The 22,134-nt window shown below is 38.0% G+C and overlaps 1 protein-coding gene and 1 long non-coding RNA gene across 6 annotated transcripts in view; one reads left to right on the top strand and one right to left on the bottom strand.

Moving 5' to 3' along the window:
- The window catches only part of LOC130439816 (IQ motif and SEC7 domain-containing protein 1), a 57,775-nt gene that overhangs the window by 14,467 nt on the left and 21,174 nt on the right, over positions 1-22,134 (top strand). Inside the window, exon 1 of one of the 5 annotated variants that reach the window (XM_056772393.1) lies at positions 18,247-19,488. The exons of 3 other annotated variants lie outside the window; for them this stretch is intronic. In XM_056772393.1, the coding sequence (XP_056628371.1) occupies positions 19,424-19,488 (65 nt within the window). In that variant the 5' untranslated portion in view covers positions 18,247-19,423. Of the gene's footprint in view, positions 1-18,246; positions 19,624-22,134 lie in introns of those variants that run through there. One more of the 5 variants, XM_056772394.1, reaches the window with a different exon arrangement.
- LOC130439818 (uncharacterized) lies at positions 18,596-21,996 on the bottom strand. Its single transcript, XR_008909501.1, has 2 exons — positions 20,304-21,996; positions 18,596-20,198 (listed from the first exon to the last, which is right to left on the bottom strand). It is a non-coding gene; the product is annotated as an uncharacterized LOC130439818 (long non-coding RNA).

Genomic DNA, 22,134 nt, shown 5'->3' with positions numbered 1-22,134 from the left:
CTCCAGAAGTTATGTTTTCTCTTTAAATGCCTTTCCTTCAATTTTTTTTGCGTCTTTAAATGGGTGAAAAGTTTCACAATCGGTCTGTTTAGCCGTAGCTCCATGCGTTACTAGTAAATTCCGGGAACTTTTGAGAGCCTCCGTGAACCGCCATTGCAGTTAAAAAACTACTGTATTAGCAAGCCCATAAAATCCTGACGGATCAAATCAAATCCTGCCCCCCATTTTCCCTGGAAAATATGTGGCATTGTCAAAGTTATGAACGTTGTGAATCATTTAATGGTTTTAATGAAAATGGACAACTGTTATCAGCCAGTAGATGTCAGTCACACACATTCACCAAGTAAACCCCAAGGATTTTGTTATCTTATTTTCACTCACGTTAAAGCATGTGGGTGGTGGCACACCTTTCTTAGTAGGCAATATGATTCATTCAGACAGATAAATTCACTCCATTTGTCATTTTTGGCATGACAGAACTGCATAGTGGAATAATGGCTGACGGATATTGATTTTCGTACTGTTTCCCCGACACTATTCAGCACTCGTGTTATTTGACAAATTTCCTACGCTTTTGGTTTAACGGATGCCTTGTTTTCTAGGCCCTTTTACAAGAAGCGTACATACTTGTACGGTATATGAAGCGTTAACATTTCTTGGATGTTATTAAATAGAGATTTTATATTATGCAATAGATAACCTAACCTCTCTATATAAGATCTGCTACTTCCATAATAAAGTGAATTGAATTCTGGCACACCCCATGTTCACGGTTATTCACTTAACAGTGTGGGTTAAAGCTATTAAATGAAACTGTAAGTAAAAGGATTATTAAGACAAAGTGTTATAGTGGATTGCTATTAACTCTTATAGTCTCAAGTTGCGAGTAGGGTTGGAAGTATAGTGTTACCTCTACCCATCACCAGTAGCCTGGTTTATCAACGTTGCCAAAATTGGCATTGAAATGTTCATATACATTTTTTTACAATTGTAAGGAAGTTCAAAAAGTAAACTTTGTGTAGATTTCATCAATAAAGACCGTTTCTGTAGGGTGTGGACATATTCATATCAATTTTTATACATGAGGTCCCAGGTCTTTCCACCTGCCATGTAACAAAAGGGTTCTTTGCATAAATTCTGCATAAACCTCCGATTTGACGCCACTTCATAAATCTTCTCCACCTAACAGCTCAATAAAATTCTGCAGAACGCTTCATAACGCTGCCTAACCATGCTTGTACTGCTTCTGCTAAAGTGTTTGTAATGTTTGCATGTGGCTGTCTTTGTTGTCTGTATCTTTGGTTTCTTTCTTGACTTTATTTTTTCTCTCTTTTTCTTTCTCTCTCTCTCGCTCTCTCTTTCTGTGACTATCTCTATCTTCCTCTCTCCCTCTCTTTCTTTCTGTCAGGTCACCACCCTATTCCACCTGTAGTACTTCTTCTACTCGTACAAATTCTTCCACCTCTACTGCTACTCCAGCTTCTACCTCTGTCCACACCAGTCTGACCGCAAACAGCCACTCCACCCACCACCAGTACTGCTGCCCCGCGCGGCTCCTTCTGCCCAAGCCGCCGTGCGCCCTCCCCCCTGCCCGGCACCCGGAGCAGGCAAGGTAAGGGCCTGAGCCCACCCTCCCACATTTCCCCTCTCGAAAAACCTGCTCACCCGTACCTCCACCACCTCAGTGTCTGCCCTCCACCCACATCACCCACGTCTAAACGCACACCCCTCATTTTCAGTCTCTCTGGAAGTCTGGAGTAAAACAATTGCTCATAAAGCCTACATGATGGGAGAGCTTCGCCCCTCTCAACGATGACTACCCATAATTCTTTCGCCCAACTGAATGCTCATAATTCTTAGGTCTAAAATTGAGTCTGTCTGCAGGGGAAAGGAAACTATGACTTGTTGGAGATCAGCTGACCTAGCAAGTAACCTAGCGAGGGCTAATATTTCAACACCTCTGTGAGCATCTGAAGCTTAGCAGAAAGACATTCAGTCAATTTTTTTATTAAGCAGGTTATGCACTTTCAACTGAAGCAGGATGTTTAAACCAAGCTTTGAGTTAATGTTAAGACTAAATTCTTTAAAGGAACAGTTAACCCAAAAATGAAAATTCTGCCTTCATTTACTCCCCCTTCGAGTTATCTTTGTTATGATGAACACGGAGATACATATTTGGAGGAATCCTTGTAACCAAACAGTCACTGGCCACCATTGACTATCATAGTAGGAGAAATTACAATGGTAGTCAATAGTGCCTCAGAACTGTTTGCTTTTCTTACATTCTGAGCAAATGATGACAGAATTTTGGGTGAACAGTCACTTTAATTTACACTAACTGTAAACTAACTAACTAACTTTATTTTTTAGTTGAACCCATAAGCCGTTGGTCATACCTTCAATAGAAAACGTGTCTAATAACTAAATGGTTATAATGCTTATTTAAAGATAAACCAGTAGCATTTACCTGTTTAAAATATTGATGCTGTTCTTCTGAAACCTTGTATCCATGTTTTTCGTGATTTTTATATTTTTTGACAAAGAAAAGAAAACCTACGTTTGTCCCTGGGATTTTCATATATCTAACCATTAAAAGGTATTTTTAAAATTAGCTTGTCAACTTGGACATCACAGTATTTTATCATTTAAAAAGAACCGTTTGTTTAATTTCCTGAAAAATGGCAAATTTTGACATCTGAGGGTTAAGAAGGGCAGCAACTTCAGCATATTAACTTTAAAAAGTACTATTTATTCCCTTTACCATTAATGTGAACTATTTTTGAGGTCAGGTGTTACACGGTGTTCCTTTAAGATTAAATGCTGTTTATAGAGGTGGAGATTTTCAAAAAAATATGATCAGTGTTTTCATACATGTTTTAAATCTGTATTTGTAATTTGCCTCCAAATAGCCATTACTGCAGTTCTTCCAATGTTGTCATATCCTAGTACTTAAACAGACAGATTCCAATTTTTGTTTAGTGCTGCTTTTGGCAAAGAAATTACACACTCTCCCCTTTTATTTTGTTTTGCCTCCACACATTTCTGCATGGAGGTGTAGCATTTTTAATAAGACACCTATTCAGTTTCCCTACTTTGTCATTCCGAGTGCAAATTGCCTCCACGCACCACTCGCAAAATCAACTCATGACACGCTGTACTCCACGCACGCAAACACTCGCATGCACACACCCATTCAAATACAGTTCCAACCCTTCAATAGACATGAATCACACACAGGCGGAGACTGTGAATAAAGCAGAAATACCGCCTACATACACACGTGCACGCACACGTACACCTCTCACACGGTTATCCACATGCCTCTTTTCTCTTGTCATATCATTGAATATAACATTTTTCTTGTGATTTCATGTCACATGTCTGGGCCCATTGCTTTATAATGCACATAAGTAGCAAGTTGTTGTTATGTATATTAAAAATGCAAATATTATTCAGAATTATAATGATGGTCACAGATTGCATGCATTTGAATGCACTTGACCTGTAACACAATATTTTTATTTGAGCTTTTCGCTTTGTATATTAGAGGTTTTAACTTCAGTTTTATTGGTAATTGCTTCACATTGAGTTCCTTACCAAAACTATGGTGGATAAAATCAGCTTATGCTACAATTCTGCCCCCTGCTGTTAAAATTTAAGAATCACAACATGATTGATTGATGTTGTGATTTTAAAATCCTGCAAACAGGGGGTCATTTCTCAATCAGGAGCTGATATTATAGACAGAGAATGTTTACAATTTGCAGTAAATTCTTAAACAATATTTAATTTTAACTATTAAATTGGGTAAAAAAATTAAATAAAAAAATAACTTTTTTTAACATTACACTATTGAATTTGACTGGAGGTACATTAATATACAACACCAGCCCATCCATGCATTGATTCACTCCTCCTCCTCCCTTTACTGTTCTTACCCGTTTCCCCAACTTAGCTGAATCTCTCACTTTTTCTTCTTTCTCACCCCACTTGGGTCAATCTATAGAGAGGATGAGGACGATGACATCGCCCATCAGTTCTGTTGCCCCGCCTCTGAGTGCAGTAGCCCCTCCTCTAGGTAACCAGCAGACTTGTCGACCCCGCCCATTCGAGCACACCCCCAGCGTCGGGCCCACTTCAAAAATGAACGGGTGTATGCTTATCAACTGAAAGCGAGTGCGTCTACAGTCTAAATGCAGCAGTAACTTGAAAGCTGGTCCTAAAAACTGAAACAAAACATCAAAATACAAAAATATTCTTTGCACTAGTATGTCATTTGCATCCTATCATCTCTCAGAAATGAACAAATATTCTCTGTGTGACTGAAATGAGAAGATTGCAAGGACAACTTTATGACTATATACACGGTCGAAAGGGGACATAATAGAGCAGATAAAAATCTGGAGATCAGCTGAAAAGCAGAAGAATCAAATGATGGAAGAAAACAACGCAGATGCTCCCTTTTCTTCTTCTCCGTCTTCTGGCCGTCTGTCTCATTGTTTCTCGAACAGCTACATTTTGCTTTCTGCTTTGTCTCGCTTTGTGTTTTCTAGCCTGTTTATCTTGTCTGACAAACGCCTGCGTAACTTTACTAGTCTCTGATGTATCGTGTTTGTTCCTACATTCGGTGTCAAAAAAGGATGTGTTTTTCTTCTTGCTATCACCCTCATTTTCCCCTCAGAGGAATAAGTGCTTGTCTGTCAACTCAACTGTCAAGCGTCCAACTTTGTTTGACAGAATTAAGGATGCCTTCGCATTTATATCAGGCCCGACATGACAGCAAGCCTCTCTAAAGCCATATTTGAATGTGAAGCTTCACTGACCTCTGTTTGCTGTTGCTACAATACCTTCTGTTTTTGTCTTTTGAGCTTGTTTTGGTTTGGTTTCTTGACATTTTGTGCCTCCGTATGCTGTTGTTTACTGGCATTCGCTCATCAGTTGGACAAAAGTTTGTGACTCTGTACATATGTGTAAATGTCGACCCTTGACAGACGATGCAGTGCAGGACACTCTATGGACCATAATGGAGGCAAGAATGTAGATGGCCTGGTTAAGGCCCCCGTATACTTTTAGCGAAATTTAAGAAGCAATGATTTTGACATCATTTTAAAAAAAATATGACAAGAACAGTTTTGCTGTGTGTATTGCGGGGCCTTTAGTATTTTGGCCTAGCAGTGAAGATCAGGGACAACAACAGGGTTTGAGTGGATTTGGTGCTTAGTAGATTAATCAAAGTTTTTAAATGAATGAATCTTGTATGAATCTGAATTATCCAGGTATAGTAGTGAGATGTTATAGTGAACTTCATACTGTACCTCAGGAATATAAAATTCATCAAATGTTTGGCACTATTGTAAATCACAATGTTGTGGTAACAGTAGCTAGATGTTTTACGGAGAATGAGATTGACATGTCACGGCTGTCACAGCTCATCGGAGAAAGAGTCCATCAAACTGTCGTTCAGGGCTGAGATGGTTTTCTGTATTTTTGTTTGTGAATTGTAAGTGATCCGACAACCCAAAATACACAAACAGTAATACATGCAATGTACACACATGCAGTTGAGTCGCTTAGGAAAGAAGCACTCTTTTAGCATTTATAGTTTTAATAAAACAAGGATTCCTCGAATGATCATGACACGAATAGAAATTGGACAATGTAGAGAGTGAGTTAAATGTAAAAGGGGATGGGGATCATTGCATGGATGTAACCAAATATTTTTCATGACGTGGACTGAAAACAGAACTGAGAAACACTGGAAAAATTTAACATGCGCTGATGTGTGTCTGTGAAATATGCCCCGTATGTGTGACAGAAGGACAATGGAATTGTCGCCACTTGCTCAGAGATGCAATTGCGTAAACTGCAAGAAAAAGTAAATTTCTGAAAATGCATGATCTAAAAAAAGTCATTGCTATTTTTAAAATGGTTGTGAGTTTTGTGTTTATTATTGTGTGGCTTAATTGTTATCACTTTATGTTGTATCTGCATTTTTGATGTCTTTGGCAAGACTGAGAGCATAGGAACTGTGTGTCTGGGTTTGGAGGAGAAGAATTATAATGCAGATTTTTATCTAGTGACTTTTGGCTCCCTCCTCCAGATGTGCAGGTCTTGCAGACCTCCGCATCGCACCAGAATGCAGGAGTGACTGTTGATTTGGGGAGGTACTCGTTTCATCAAAACAATTCTAAACACATTTTTTAGAATAATAGTTAATTTGTTTGTTCTTCCTTATATAAAAAATTATAGAAACAGGCCATGTTTTAGATAAAAAAAGCTTATAAATTATATAATATTACCGTTCTCAATCAAGGAGACCGTTTAAATGCTGACTTTTAATGTTTGCCTACTTGTTTTATAACTTATTTTTGTTAACTTTTACGTAAAAAATGAATGAATGGCAGCTTTAAAGTAAACCAGAATCTCTGGTCCAAACAGGCTTGTTTTATCAAATGCATTCAAAGGTTTGTTGCCCTTCTGATAAAAATCATTCCAAAAACCTGAAAATTACCACCGATATCATTTTATTAGCAAAATCTAAAATAGTGCACTATATACCTATTATGAAACATGATATAATATATTCACACTGATTGTGTGCCAGTAGTACCTCCCCTTAAACCGTACTGTTTGATAAGCAAAGCAAGCTTTACTGCTAAAACAGAGATGAGCGATGGACTCGACACATTCAGTCAGTGTGTTAGCGCAGATGGCAGAAACGAAAACGATGAGTCACACATGAAAGAGCTCTTCTTTACTATTTTTATTCTCTAGTTCTGTCTGTCTTTATTTTACATGCTGTAAATAGTAAAACATCAATCCTGCTCCTACAGGGGATGGAGCATTCAGTGATATCTGTATATTCATGAATGATTATGGATATAATATAAAACTGACATTTTAAAGAATATAACTAAATATTATAAGAATGCTACTGATTATGATGGTGGTGGTGGTCATGGTGGTGATGATGAAAGTGACTGAATAAATGCTCTTACGATCAAGAAAAAATGTAGTCTTGTCTGTTCACTTTAAGAGATAGGTCATCCCCAAATAATCTGCCATAATTTATTCAACCTCAAATCAATTTCTTTGTAAAAGGCAAAAGAAGATATTTTGAAAAATGTCTCCATGGTTTTGTCCATACAATGAAAGTCAATGGGGGCCAGGATTGTTTGGTTACCAGACAGTTACAGGAGTTTTTCAAAATCTTTTGAAGGATTTTTTACAGGTTTGCAATGACGTGAGGGTGAATAAATGAAGCATCTTTTATTTTTGGGTGAACTAATAGGACAATTTAAATTATTACTTACAATAAATTTTGCCCTAACTCTTCTCAGCCAGTTCATGCAGAACAAATCATACAGGTTTGTAAATTTCGACTGGTTTTTATTTTTTCATAAACCGTTATTTAAAGCTGTGCACTGTGTTGCCTAAAGCATCTCCAGGCATAGCAAAACGTAATGAGTAATAACTGCAACATGCTGCCTGCTACGCACGCCTTCACATACATTGGTATCACTTATACTCTACACACCTCTGTTGTAGCACCTCCCACATGTTTTCAAACACAATGATAATTCCTGCGGTGAAACTCATAGTTTACGTAGATATGTATATATACAGTAATTAAATGGCTAAGAGACCTTGAGTTGGCATCCAGAAAATTATTTTGCAGTTTTACTGTGAGAACTGGGTTAAGAACTGTGTTAGTTTTTCATTTTTGGTACTAACTGTATTTTCAACATTTGTTTGTTGAACGCTAATCTCTGTGTGTGAATCACATTGGTTGGACACAAGGTCAGGAGAGGATGATTAGATTAAAGTGTTAGTGAGGCAGATGAAGGAATTGTCAGCATTACAGGGGGACGAGTGAGAACTCACCATACAGCCTCAGGGGCAGAAGAAAGCAATGAGGATTTCTTGAACAGCACTAAGGATTTAATCCACAAATGACCAGGCCCTTGGTTCACTCTCTAAACAAAGGTTATATGAAAAGGTTTTCCAGAAGAACTGTAATATGCAGGCAAATGTGTTTAACAAGGCCTCCTGAGCACATGTATCATTTTAGAAAAACATTGTTTTCAATGCGTTTAATTAGTTTAATTTAACCCTGCTTTTTACTTACTTCGCTGAAAAACATTAAATGTTCCTTATTCTGGATTTACTTCTACTGAGTCATGAAATCCTATGAGATAACATACATGCATTTAAACATGCAAAAGTCTGAACACAGTACTTGGAGTCTTGGTTATCATGGACCACAGACGACAGCAGTACGGTTACAGAAACAGCAGCTGTCAAACATACCACTGGGATCTGAAGTTTGAAATGACTGCAGCAAGCAGAGCCGGCAAGTGACAGACAGCAAAGCAGAGAATGTTCATGGAGGCCGTTTCAAACGGATGTGCTGCAGTCTCAGCGATCGGGCATCAACCCCACAGCAGAAGGACTGGCCCGTCTGGACTATGTGGAGCGGAATACAAAAGAGGTGAAGAAGGTGCTGATCAAATTCTCCAAAGAGGTTTGTTATGCAGTTCATCTGTCCAGGGCATTGGCCTCTGTTTTGTTTACTACTGGCAGGTGTGTCTTTCTGCAGGTTTAAACGTATGTTTTTTTGAAAGTTCTGATTTCTAAAGAGTGCTCCGTGGCTTATGCTGAATCAAGATTTTAAAGTATTTTGTTTGCTCATTACTTGCATGAGAAAATACGGTTGTGTTTAACTAGTATTAAAGTAATTATATAATTTATAAGTATATTTCAAAAACAATAATAAACTACTATAATAAATACTGCAGTATACTACATCTTGTTCTTTGAAGCTTTTGGTGTGCTTTTGGGGGCCTTATCCATCCAAAGTTTGTGAGGTTCTATTCTATTGTAACTTTTATTTTCTAACAGATTGCTATTAAAATTTCACAGTACAGTTAACCAATCGGCAACAATTGAAAGACTTCAAATTATTAAAAAAAGTGATGTGCATTATACATTGTTTTTTCTTTAGTAAATTTAGAGTGAATATTGAGCATTCTCATTCACCACACAGCTCTTTAGATATCGGTCTCCGCCATTAAAAAATTAACATAACGGTACTATTGTACTCATTTTCTTCTGTTTCAGATACAGTACATTCAATCAAGCATTGAAAAACACATTGAATAATATGATGTGTATTCACACAGTCCTCTCAATGCCTGTAGTGGTTACAGCCCTGCATGTGATCAAACCAGGGAAAGTAGGATTCATTCGTCTAAACTCAGACATTAAATGAGCAACATTAAACAAATGAATCCATGTCCCCCTGCTGTTTTTAAGACAGTTTCATTCCCTGCCCACCCCTGGAGATGCTGCATTGGAAATAAGCTCACTTTACTCTTGTTTGGTGGTACCATCTGCCTGTTTGTTGTTTGTATGTGGGAATGATCATGGAAAACTCCTGTCGTCTCAGTACATCTCTACAGCCCTTCATGTTTTCACCCAAGTGTCTTTATAGCCTGAGAGAAACAGATGGGCTTTGAGTAGACATTGCATTTTACTCTAATCCTAAAGCAGCACTAACCAGTGCAAGCACAACATCAACATTGGTCCCAGATCAGTGCTTGCAGGCAATATCTGTTTAACACCCACAGGATGAGGGAAAAGATGAGGAGGCTGTTACTTTAATGTTGGTGTCGGGTTCTTCTACAGGTTATTGAATGTATTTCATTACTGCTGCTTGCTAATGGGATGTTACCATCTTCTAAATGCATTAAACATTGGTGCAAGACAAAATGGATTAATCATGCACTAAAGCAGGGGTTCCCTAACTTTTCAGGCCGTGACCTCCAAAATAACACTGCCAGTGACTAAAGACCCCCACTATCTTCAGAGGTGGTAAAGGTTTACAAACGTTGCACCCAAATGCGCACATACACATTCTACTCAAACACGCATAATGACATTATAAAACCGCAGTCTACCATATGGTTCTGTAGTTATTTACGCATTACTTTACTAGTTGTTATAAATAAACTATTACCACAGATGGTTGAATTTCATCAAACCGATTCGAGTGCCTGGTTTTATTTTTAACCTAACTAATATTTTTATATTTTGTTACACATATTGATTACAAACGCTATTTGTAATATAAAAATAATTAGAAAAGTGATTTCTGGAGATCATCTTGCGACCCTGCCCTCGCGGCCATGCGACCACAACCCCCTCCACTAAAGGACATGGACGATACCTGAAATCATGCAATCTGTTTAGCAGAGTTTTTCAAGCAACTAGGGAATTGACAAATACACAAAACAGGTGATTGTAAAATATACAATAGTTGCATTCTATGAAATCTGTGTAGTTTATCATTTGGTGTAGTTTGTTTATCTGTGGTTTAAAAATTGGTGAATGGACACATTTTTATTCAGACTGAATGACACCAGCATGATGGGAAAACGCTATGCGGGATCGACTGTGTGTAATGTATGTAGGAAAGGGTTATTTTTATTAAAGGGTTTGTTCGCCCTGAAATAAAACTACTGTCATCATTTGACCACCCTCATGTGCCTCCAAATCCGAAAACATTCTGTGCTACGTGATCTCTATTAAAGTGAATGGCTAATATACGATTTGGAATGACACAAGACGAGAGTAAATTATATCAGAATTCTCATTCTCAAATGTTGGGATTGATGTGCGTGCATGGATGTGGCCTTGTTTTTATATCCCGGTGAGGTCTTGAACCTGAATGCACACCAACTCATGGGTACACGTGCGACAATCTTGGTCCCCACGGGCAAAAAAGCTTCTTAATCGTACAGAACTTTACTTTTTCAAAATATAAAAAGTTTTTATGATCTTTAGATTTAAGGGTAGAGGATAGAATATACTGTTTGTACAGTATAAAATCATTAAGCCTATGGACTGTCCCCACGGAGGTAATAAACCAGACGTGTGTGTGTGTGTGAGAGAGAAACGACAGTAAGGGGAGGTAGATAAGAACGCTTCATAATGTCTCTAATGTCTCAGCTTTGTTTTTGTCAGGCATGTCTTGCCATCACTAAGTCATCACAGTAAATCTCACACACATGCTGTTCAGATCTGAGCTAAAAGTGTTGCAATCTGCTGCATTTGTGAAGCAGACACACAAGATACAAAAACAAAAGCCCAGTTGTTTGCGATCTTTTAAGAATTGACTTAAAGGGATAGTTTACCCAAAAAACTTCTTCGAAGTCATCATTGACTACCAAAGTAGAACAAAAATGTTTTCTTTTTTCACAAAATTTGATGTTTTGAAGAATTAAAAGCAAACAGTCTGGGGCACCTGACTACCATTAAAATGTTCCCTACTATGGTAGTCAATGATGTCCCAGAACTGAGAATTGCTATCATTCTTCCAAATATCTTCCTTTGTGTTCAGCAAGACAAAGTAATTTATACAGGTTTGAAACAACTTGAGGGTGAGTAAAGGACGACAGAATTTTCATTTTTGGGTGAGCTTTCCCTTTATTGGAATGTCAGTTTATTTAATCATTTGTAAAATATTTTGATGAAAAACATGAATGTCCCGAGTGAATTGCCCCTAAATCTGCCTCAGACCTGTTTTAAGGGGCTGTGTGATGAAAGGGGTCCTCTTGACAACTCAAAATGGATTTCTAATCACAGCTGTCTTAAAAGTCCAGTGAGTAGTCTTTTGGAGGATATGTTTTCAGAAGCACAATAGAATACACATAACTATGTCTTTGTGTATAAAGAAGCGTTACGTTTTTTATTACCATAGAATGAGCTATTTCTATCTACATATACCGCGGGTCCCCTAACATGGAATTTGCCATGTTGTTTCTCCAGTTAAATTATGGTTTGAAAATAAAGGAAAGTTTTTTCTTTCAGCTGTGACAATAATTGTCTCCCTGCTTGTGAAAGCCAGGCTAAATTTGCATAATCTAATTATGAGATGATGAGCATGAAAATTTGATTTTAAGTCAATATTAGGGGTGTCAAACGATTAATTACGATATGATTATTGATATCAAGGTTATATTTTCACAGAATGTTCTTGACATTTTATAGAATGATTTTATGTAGAAAACAGTAAATCACCACTTCAGCGTGGTTTTCACAAGCAGGGTCACAATTTCTTTGTTAGGTCTTTATTTAGCTGTCCCTAGCAAATATTAATACATTGATCATTTGGTCTTCGTATCACATAATTTGATATTTGGACAGTGCTAAATTATAGCTAATGCTAATGATGTCACAAAATTTCTCCTTTGCATCTTCTTATTCTGCATTGCAACCAGCCCCTTCACACACGTGTACACACAAATATGTGTGTGTGCATGCATGTGCACTCATGAGTGTAGTGCACACGTGGAAGAGACCTGTCAAAATGCAGACATTCCGCTCCACAGAGAGCGAGAGAGGGAGGGAGAGAGAGAGTGAAAGAGAGAGACAGAGAGGAAGGGTGGTGGTGGTGGGTGTGTGTCTAAAAGGGGTTATTTTTCCTTCGCTTTTCTAAGCCTGAATGGGACTTCTCTCCGACTGAACGGCGGTAAGATCCTGTTTGTTTGCTGTAGTCGTTTGACTCATTGACGCGCTGCATTATTGCATGTTTGTCTGTGGCATTCGTGCAGATACTTAACTAAATGACTATACAGCACAATCTTGTGATAATAGATGAGCTCTACCTCTCCGGCACACTCTGCGCTCGCCCAGAACAGGATATATGTTGACCGAAGGCCTTTTTTTTAACCTTGCATACTCATGCAATTTTGCAGATCCCTATTTGTCTAATCTGGGAAAGCTTAGTTTTTTCACATGTGTCATCCTTAATGCCTGCCGATGTTTCCTGTTGTCAGTTAGTAATAGTGCTGTCTTTTCCTGTTGTCAGCTTTCTGTAGGGCAGTGTGGAACCGGACAGCTGACTCTCTGAAATCTAGCATGTAGCCCAGCGGTTACCACAGTCTCCACAGTGTGCCGACGCATTGGTTTTCATTACGATTTCAATAGTTTCGTCTTGGTTGCCTTTGTGTAAATGTTGCTTTAAAAAGAAACCCTGAAGTCGCCGGGGAAAGAGTGAAGTGTGATGTCTTGTGCCTGAGTGAGACAGATCTCAATAATTTACCAGTTCGGACTAACATTGGGCAGCTGGTTATGCCGCCCTGTTTGCGGTTTAGCTTTTGTTTCAGAAATGGAAATTTAATTATTTTGGTTTGCTTCCATTTGTCTTATTAAGTTTTGTTTCCATGCTTTTGTCTTTTATAGAGAACAAAAGGCTGAAGGTGAACATCTGCCAGTGTGTGTGTGTGTGTGTGGTGTGCACAAGAGAGAGAGAGAGATAGTGTGAGAGTAAGTGTGAAGCTTTGCAGGTTGAGCACATTTATACTAAAATATTTGGTCTGTATTTGAGTCAGTTAACTGGAACTTGCAGAAGAAATATTAGTTGTACAATATGTTTAAAATGCGGCGCAAGAACTGCTCCATATCAAGTCCCCCAAAATTTGATATCTATTTTGCGTTGTTGTATTTTAGGCCAATCCATGGATGAAGACTGGACAGTTAATATGTATTGGATTGTGTAATGAAATGTTGTATTTGCATTTTTTGGGGATAGAGGGGGATTGATGGGGGAAAGACGAAAGCGAGAGAGGTCATGCTGTAAATTAATAATATGAGGAAAAGCAGCTGGCTGCACACAGAATTTGTTTCCTTGTGTGTGAGAGACTGAGGAGGAGAGTTGTTTAAAGAAGAGTTACACCAAAATGATCAGATTTATAGTGAGTGTGTGTCGGCCATGGGTCGTATCTTGTGACAGAATATTAACTGTTTTGTTGTGGTATCTTCAGTCTGCAGGTAAAAGGCTGAAGGTTAATTTAAGGCTGTTGAACTCTTAATCTCTCTCCAAGTGCTTTCTTACAACGTCAGGACAAATACACCCCCTACGAAAAAATACTGTTGACCTACACACAGTGATGCAATCAGATGGATGTACCATGAAACTAAATTACTTTCTTATCACATAATTATATATTCATATGTAATATATTCATTTATATATATATATAGTGCTCCAAGGTATTACAAACAAAGCCATGCATATTGTTTGACTGAAACAACAGTCAATTGTATAGTAATTGTATATGCGATCAGCATACAAACTAGGGCTGGTAAACAATTAATCGAACCCAGGAATAAAAGTTTGTGTTTACATAATATATGTCTGTGTACTGTGCATATTTATATTGTATTTGTTAGGGCTGTCAAATGATTAATCTTGATTGCACATAAACATACACATACCTATGTACATATTTAGGAAATATTCACGTGTATTTATTTATATTTAACAATAGTTTAAATGACATATAAATGTTTATTAATTTTGAAACTTACATATTCATGTATGTTTATGTTTTTATAAATACAAAATTAATTTGCACAGTACACAGTAAACACAAACTTTTATTCTGGATACGATTAATTGCTATTAATCGTTTGACAGCCCCAGTATTTATAAACATATACATGTATAAATATTTAGGAAATATTTAGATGTATTTATTTATTTACCATTACCAATATTTAAAATTATTAAGTTTTTTTTAATTTTTATATTTTATTCCATTAAGTATATGCAAGTGTATTTATAATTACAAAATTAAAATGCACAGTACACAGATATTATGTAAAAACGAACTTTTTGTCTGGATGTGATTAATTGTTTGAGAGCCCTAAATACAAACCACATGACTGCAGAAAGCAGATTTTTCATAATGTTTAGATTTTCTTTGAGTCAGCATAGGGCTTTTTGAGCAATCAGTTAATAGCGGTTCATGCATAAACAAATCCTCAGTGTCTCCACTGAGAAGTGACTCAACATTCCCAAACTGAAGGCTATCCAACATTCCGAGGCGCTTGTCTTCTTCACTTCCACTTATAATCATCAGATGTTGTGGTCATTCTACTGTGGCATGTGACTTTAAACTTTGATGGATTTAAGAAATTGTTAATTTGCTAATATGTTTCAGTGGGGATGACTGTGTCGGATTAATCTTGTTTGCTAGACAGCAAAGCGTCAACTTGTGGTGATCATGAAAGGGAGCTAAACGCAGATTAAAGGAAGCACACATCAAAGGATGAGGGTGTCTTCTCTCTGCGCATGGCTGCTGGATTACAGAGGCTCTGTTCAGCCATCGTAGTTGGTGCTTATAGTACAGTAACATTACACTGAATGTGTTCTGCTGAGTTTAAGTTTATTTGTATGTGAGTCTTGTGTTGTTGACATTTTTGAATGTGGTTTGTGTATAATTGCTTGTTTGTGTGTCCTATATTTTTAAGATGCATAGTACAATAAAAGAGTACAGTAAAAAATTACATAGGAAATGCTTAAGTGACTACTGTAACTTCTTAAGCAAGATGCGATACAAGTCTGAATGTGTGAGAGTGCTGTGGATGGTTGCCATGGTGTTGCTATGGTATGTTTTATACTATTCCCTAGATAAAGCTTGGCCCCTCTTTCAATGAAGGTGAAATTTTTTTACTTGTTTTAACGTCTTCCAGGTTAATATCATGACTCATTTTTGTCAATAACAAATTTGTCAATTTCGTCAAGTGTTATTTGTGTATTTGAATATGAATACTCGAATGCGTAGGGTTGGAAGTCTTATCCCCTGAACCCTAAGTATTAATGTATATATATTTTAAGTTAGATGCTAGCAAAGAAATCTCTTTGAACGAAAGTGACTTAAAGGTGCAAAATAACTTCTTATGGTTGAATGTTAATATAAATCTGAATGTTGTATCGAGTGTTTAACTGTGAGTTCACTGTGTTCTGGTCTTCAGCTTTTTAAGAAAGACCCAAATAAGAGCAAATACAGAAACACGTCGAAATGACTGAATTATGCCAGGTGTTTTATTTTTTGCACTTCTGGCAAGTAGCTTGGGTAAAGTTATCTGAAGTATATTATATAACTACTGAGGCAGGTTTTTTAAAGCAAATCACAGATTTGTGTTGTGCAGTATGTCACTTATGATGTACTTTTACAGTGCAGTTCACATGTAATGGATGTCATGCTGCTTTGAAGCATGTAAGTTAAATTCAGCACAATGGACAGTTCCCTCCATCTTCCAGAGTTTATATTCAGGCTTTGGATGGGACAGCTCCTGTTATACAGGATGTAAAAGTGTTTCTATTCCTATTTCTTTTATGTCCTCATAAAAGTAGAATCCATCTACTCTTGGATCATCTTAATTGATTTGTATGTATGAACTTTAATACAACTTAATTCATGCCATTAAATCTATTTCTAGACTTAAATATCAAACAGTACTTGTGTTAAAGATGTGTGATACTTACTAGTATTCTAGTTTAATATACAGATAATATGCCAATTCTGTAGGAGATGTTAACAAGGCGTCACTATCAATTATATATATGTTATAATTTAAGAGGTTTAAATGCACTCTAGCCTGTGGGGTGGATTTCAAATGTTTCGATTCTTTAACCTGATGTCTTTTTTTTAATTAAAAGAAAGACATTTTGCCTTCATGGTCCGATCAAAGAACAGAAAAACCCATCATGCAGTTTTGTTTTTTGGTATTTTTCACTCTCATCCTCAAAACAAGATTAGCTAAAGTGCTCATGTGTGTACTTGTGGTGTATATGTACATGTGTACCTTCGTGTATATGCACATTGAGTATGTGTGATAATATGATTGCTGTATAACCCCTAAGAGCACTCAGAGGCCTCCCATCTTGCGCCAAATCCTGTAAGACAGTGTGAAACCTCGGTCGCTAAGGCAACCCCATTCTTGACTCTGGCTCTCTGCACCCCTCCCACATCCGTTTCTCGGCAACCGTCACCAGGCAACTCTCTCCTCCTATTCCCCTTTTCTGGGTCCGCCTTTAGAGAACGTGACAACACTGGAAAGGGGGCTAAATAGTGGAAGCAATGGGGGAGAGAGATGAGGGAAGAAGAGAGAGGGGCAGTTTGAATATAATAATAGATGAGAGACAGAAATTATGAGAGATTCATTGATAAACAGGATTATGGTAATTGACAAAAGCAGAGTAAAATGAGAGAGAATCACAAAAACCATAAAAAAATGTTGGAAATAGAAAACTAAACAGAAGTGATGGAAAGAGATATGTATATTTCATTATTTATCAGTTAATTATTTTCATGCCACATATCAGTAAAAAATAAAAAATTACATTATCAGTAAGAAAATGAAATCTTATTTTTAGGATCATCAACATTTTGTAACATTGTTATCATTTGAATGGCACCTAAACACTATATCCCCACAATTTCTTTACTATAGTGCTATTGTACTTTATATTCCAATTTTTATAACTTAACTAACACAATGTTAACTCACGTACACTTCAGTTCTCATATTTGTAAAACTGAAAAATACTTACTTTTTAATACGCAGAACTTGTTTTCAACATTCCTCTTAGGTGGCTGGACTGGTTGAGTTCTGTAAGTCTTTCTGAACGTTCAAATGACCTAGTTAGAATGTATTAATATTGCAGTCAGCAGCACGTTGTGTAGCGTTGTTCTTGTAGAATCATGAAAGGGGAAATTCAAGGAGACTGACATTGACTCCCCCCACAATGGGAGGCTGTTTTAGAGCACTGTTGACATGAAGCATCATTACGGTTTCATCTTAGGAAGGACAGCATCACATGGCGATATTGAAATGGGTTGGTGATGGTGCACACTGCATAGCTTACACTACATTGCACATTGATATAACATAGGCCAATATCAGGACGGTTTACAATAGATTAGTATCCTGCAACACCCTATATTATTGTGAGCTTGAAGAACATCATGAGGCTGTTGTATGGTGCATGATTCATTCAGTGTCACAGTAACATTTCATACAACGTGGAAAGTTTTTGACTTTTCTTAAGAGTATATAAAAGCCTGTTTATCTAAAGCTTCTTTACACTTCGTGCTCCACTGAAATCTCAACATAAATGATGCAAGAAATTGAAAAATGCCTTAAAACTGCTGTGCCAGATGTGGGGGGAGGAGCAATTTATGTGTGCGTCAGGTGTTCGCACTAAAAAGACATCCGTATAGGGTGCGCTTGAGTATCCGTGCTCAAGCGCATTTAAAATGTTTCTTCTGTCTGTGCCTCCTTGTGGTGCAGTGAGAATTGCAGAAAGAATAGTAAATGTGAGAAGGCCAACATGTTAGAGGTTGTTTCTTTTGTTATTTATTCGTGAATCATGGGCAGGCAACCTTTCAGGGAATATTAAAAGAAAAAATATATGTTTTTAATAAGTATCAGTCAGTTAGAATTAGTCCGAAAAATGTCCTTAATTCATATCGGCAGACTTTGGTAAGCATTCATAACTCATTCAACTCACGAATATCACAGCATTCTGAAATTATGAATGGAATCCACTTCAGACAGATCAATCACCTGTTGTCTTCCCCCAAATCTAGTTCATTTTCAACAGTACCTATATTATAACATATATCTCATATATATAGCTAAGCAGGTCATAAAATATCATTATTTAACCATATGAAAAGTAAAAAAGGATGTGATACAGGAGAGACGACGAGGACAGAACATCCTGGGCTCAAGAATAATACAAATGACAAACATGGGCATCAAAATGGTGGCTAATGTGGAAGATAATGAATTATATAAAGCTGTCCTGGGGCCAGGGAAAGAAAGAGGGAGAAGAGAACACAAACTCCACTGTTTGGCGTCCCTGTGAAAAATGAAGGGAAAGTTGCCTTAGCCATCATCATGAGTTGTTCAAAACATCAGAAAAGACGACTTTCACAACGTGGAAAGTAAAATAATCAAAAGCATGGCATGTTAATGTAAGATCTGCGAGGAAATTACACTGTCAGGACAGAAAGCAATCGAAGAGAGGTCTTGTTTGCCTAGGAAAGTACTGTAGCTTAATGAAAACAGATCTGCGCAGACCTTTAATTGCGCGCTGACAACCAGATTGACGCCACATGGTTCCATTGGACCGCGCGACGAACCGAGATCAGGTCACATGACGTGCTGATTGATCTAATGGCACCGAACAGATCCTGTCAGATGATGCCCGAGGTGTGGATCACGCGCCGCGATCAGAAGGCGGTTTGCCAATCTCGCCTGGCAGAAGTGTTTTCGCGCTCTGACTGCTGTGTCACGCTTGCTGCACGAGTCTAAAGAATCGAGGTCTGAGGAGAGAGATGGAGAGAGGGAGGAGGAGGAGGGTAGAGGTTTTAGTGGTGGGATTTTGGGGGGCTCGACGCTTCCCATCATCTCCTCGCTAATGACGGAACATGAAATCGCAAATCATGCCATTTAAAGCGATTCCCGCTCCTCTCGCGCGCCGCGAGGACCGCTGTCAGCGCTCGAGCCAAATTAACGAACGGATGAAATAGCGCTTGCGCATCCGGACCCGTTTCCCGCAACAATGTGGTGCATCAACTGCGCGTCGGATAAGACCCCCGCGATTCTTCATAACAAGCTTGTGTACTGGTAAGAGATAACGTTGTTTATTTTGGACACGAGTGGTTGCTATTGTGATCATTTTGTTGATCTTCAAACGCTGACATCACGCATGCGATGTTTAGTCAGTGAATTGCAGATATTCATCTACTTGAACATCAGAAGGTAATATATGAGTCGTGAATAACGTAAAATGAGGTAAAAACTGAGGAGAAATACGCGTTAAAATGCGCAAACGAGTCGCGTGTTCATTGTGAATGGCAGCAGCGCATTTCTACCCGCAGAGAAAACGCTCGAGGCCAAGAGTCAGAAACACAGTAACATTATCGTCAAAGAATAACAGGCACGGATGTATGCACATGCCTTTACATTCAGTTATCACTTCTCAGTATATTATATATATATTGTTATTGAGCTTACGTAGTGGTCGCGTCATAATTGTGTGTTCTTGGCAAGACTTGTAGGTCATAAGTTCCCTCAACACAGGGAATGCCCCCATTGAAACACTTCTTTAATATTGACTTGTATTGATGTTTGTATCATTCTTTACTCTTTTATGAATGTTGAACTGTATATATAAACATAACTGTTTAGTGTGTATATGTCCTTTCGTCATGAAAATGTTGATATATTTCTGTATGATGACGTTTTGGGAGTTTGTTACTGTATGCTGTGGAGTTGGTAGAGTAACCTGTTCGAACGTATTGTTCCACCCCTGTCAAAACCTCATGTTGGTACATCTGTAGTGTAAGGGAAACACGGTCCAGATTTAAGTCTGGTTGCGAAAAAAAACCCAAGATAAAACTCTACAGTACAGCGGAAGAAAAAGACCTCAGTGGGCTCACCTAACTCTCTCACAATTTTTCTGCTGGCAGGGGGTCTTTTGAGTCTGTAAGTCTTCTCGTGAGGGGTTTAAACAGCACCGGAGAGATTTCAGATGTTTTTACAAGCTGCTGAGAGTTATGACACTGTCAGAGAGACAGCGAGAGAGTATGTGTGAGAGCGAGAGAGTATGTGTGAGAGCGAGAGGGACTATTCTTCAGCAAGTGCGCTGCCAGGTTGCATCTCATGTCTTTTACTTCACATTCTTCTTTATGATGGCAGGATCTGGAGGGCTCTCATCCATTGCATTAAGGAATTATTTGTTAAGTCGTTCATCATCCGTGATGCATGATAGAAAGTGAACGTAACTAGCTGAGCAGGCTGTTATTTCTGTGGAAGGACCTCAAATCTTGGAGAGTATTATGGGGTATAGTTAGAGCTGCCATACGGTGGCCAACTGTTTTTTAGCATCTCTTTTTATGATTATCATTCGAAGAGCTGTCAGCTCAAGACCTCAGGGGCTGTTTTCTTTTGTGAAATGTGTGTGTGTGAGAGGGGGGTGATGTACAGTATAAATTGTAGAGGTTTTAGTTTAATTGTCACAGTCTTTAAATAGAATATGAGTGTGATGCATCTTGATACTTCCCTAAAGGATGAGCCTTGCTCATCAAGTGTTTCAACCAATTGCACTGCACCATAGGTTTTCATCGCAATATCTACAACGTTTGTCTCTCTCATCTTAAAATTTGTGTTTAGCCCATAATAATACACACACAATAAAATTATATGAGCCATTTAAGCCCAGTTCATTGATAACTTCATGAACATTCAGACATTGAACCCTTTAAAGTCCCAGTGAAATGCCTTTGAAGGCGCAGCATTATTTGATGTGTGGACATGATCTCAACTGAAAAACAGAGAGTGCGATACATATTGAGTAGCCCCGCCCCCTTTTAAAATAACCAATACTGTTTCATTTAGGGCAAAGCAGCATTTAACAGTGTGAGCCACAACGGTGTAAAGGTCTATAGAATAGAATAGGAAGATCATTGATAATGTGTCATTTGAACCCTGTTATTTACATTGGTGAGCGATGCTGGCATTTGTCTTCTCCTTCACTCACCGAGGCTATGATGTCCGATCTCTTTCATAGAGCCTTAACATACAACATACTGTGTAGAGTTGAAGTGGGTCAAAATCATTTAGATTTCTTATCGGATTTGCATGTATGATCAACGAATGTGATCAGCTCGGGGCTATCATGTCTCTGAACCGGAGGACAATCACGTGCAACTGCTCATGTGACACTATGTGAAATTAAGACTTGAATGTTAATGTGTAGACATTATCTTGATCATTCCCTATCTCCCATCTAGTGCACTATGCGTCCATCACCATGTAGGACATAATAAATGAGCGAAGAAGTGGCTGATATGAGGCGCCGCTAGCGCAGCTTTCATAGTGAAGGGGCGGGACTCTTCGGATTCTAAAGCTGATTTGATTGGACAAGAACTGTGAAAAGAGGCTGAAGTGTAGCATGATGTCATGGAAATTCTAGATTTTTTTTGAGCGCATGTGCCAGACTATCAGTTTTGAACACATACTGTACATCTTCGAAATGGGAATTTTGTCTCTGCATAGGAGGATCAGTTTATTGATGTCCTTAATGCTAACTTAATTTTGAAAAAAGGAAAGAACGATTTCACTGGGGCCTTAACTTACATTATATGGACACAAAACCATGTGACATTTCTCAAAATATCTTCTTTTCTGTACGACAGAAGTAGTCAAATACAGGCTTTGAATGGCATGAGGGTGAATAAAGATGACAGATTTTGTGTTTTTGGGTGAACT

Source organism: Triplophysa dalaica, chromosome 18, assembly GCF_015846415.1.
Source record: "Triplophysa dalaica isolate WHDGS20190420 chromosome 18, ASM1584641v1, whole genome shotgun sequence".
Lineage (NCBI taxonomy): Eukaryota > Metazoa > Chordata > Actinopteri > Cypriniformes > Nemacheilidae > Triplophysa > Triplophysa dalaica.
This window is presented reverse-complemented; position numbering and strand designations above follow the sequence as displayed.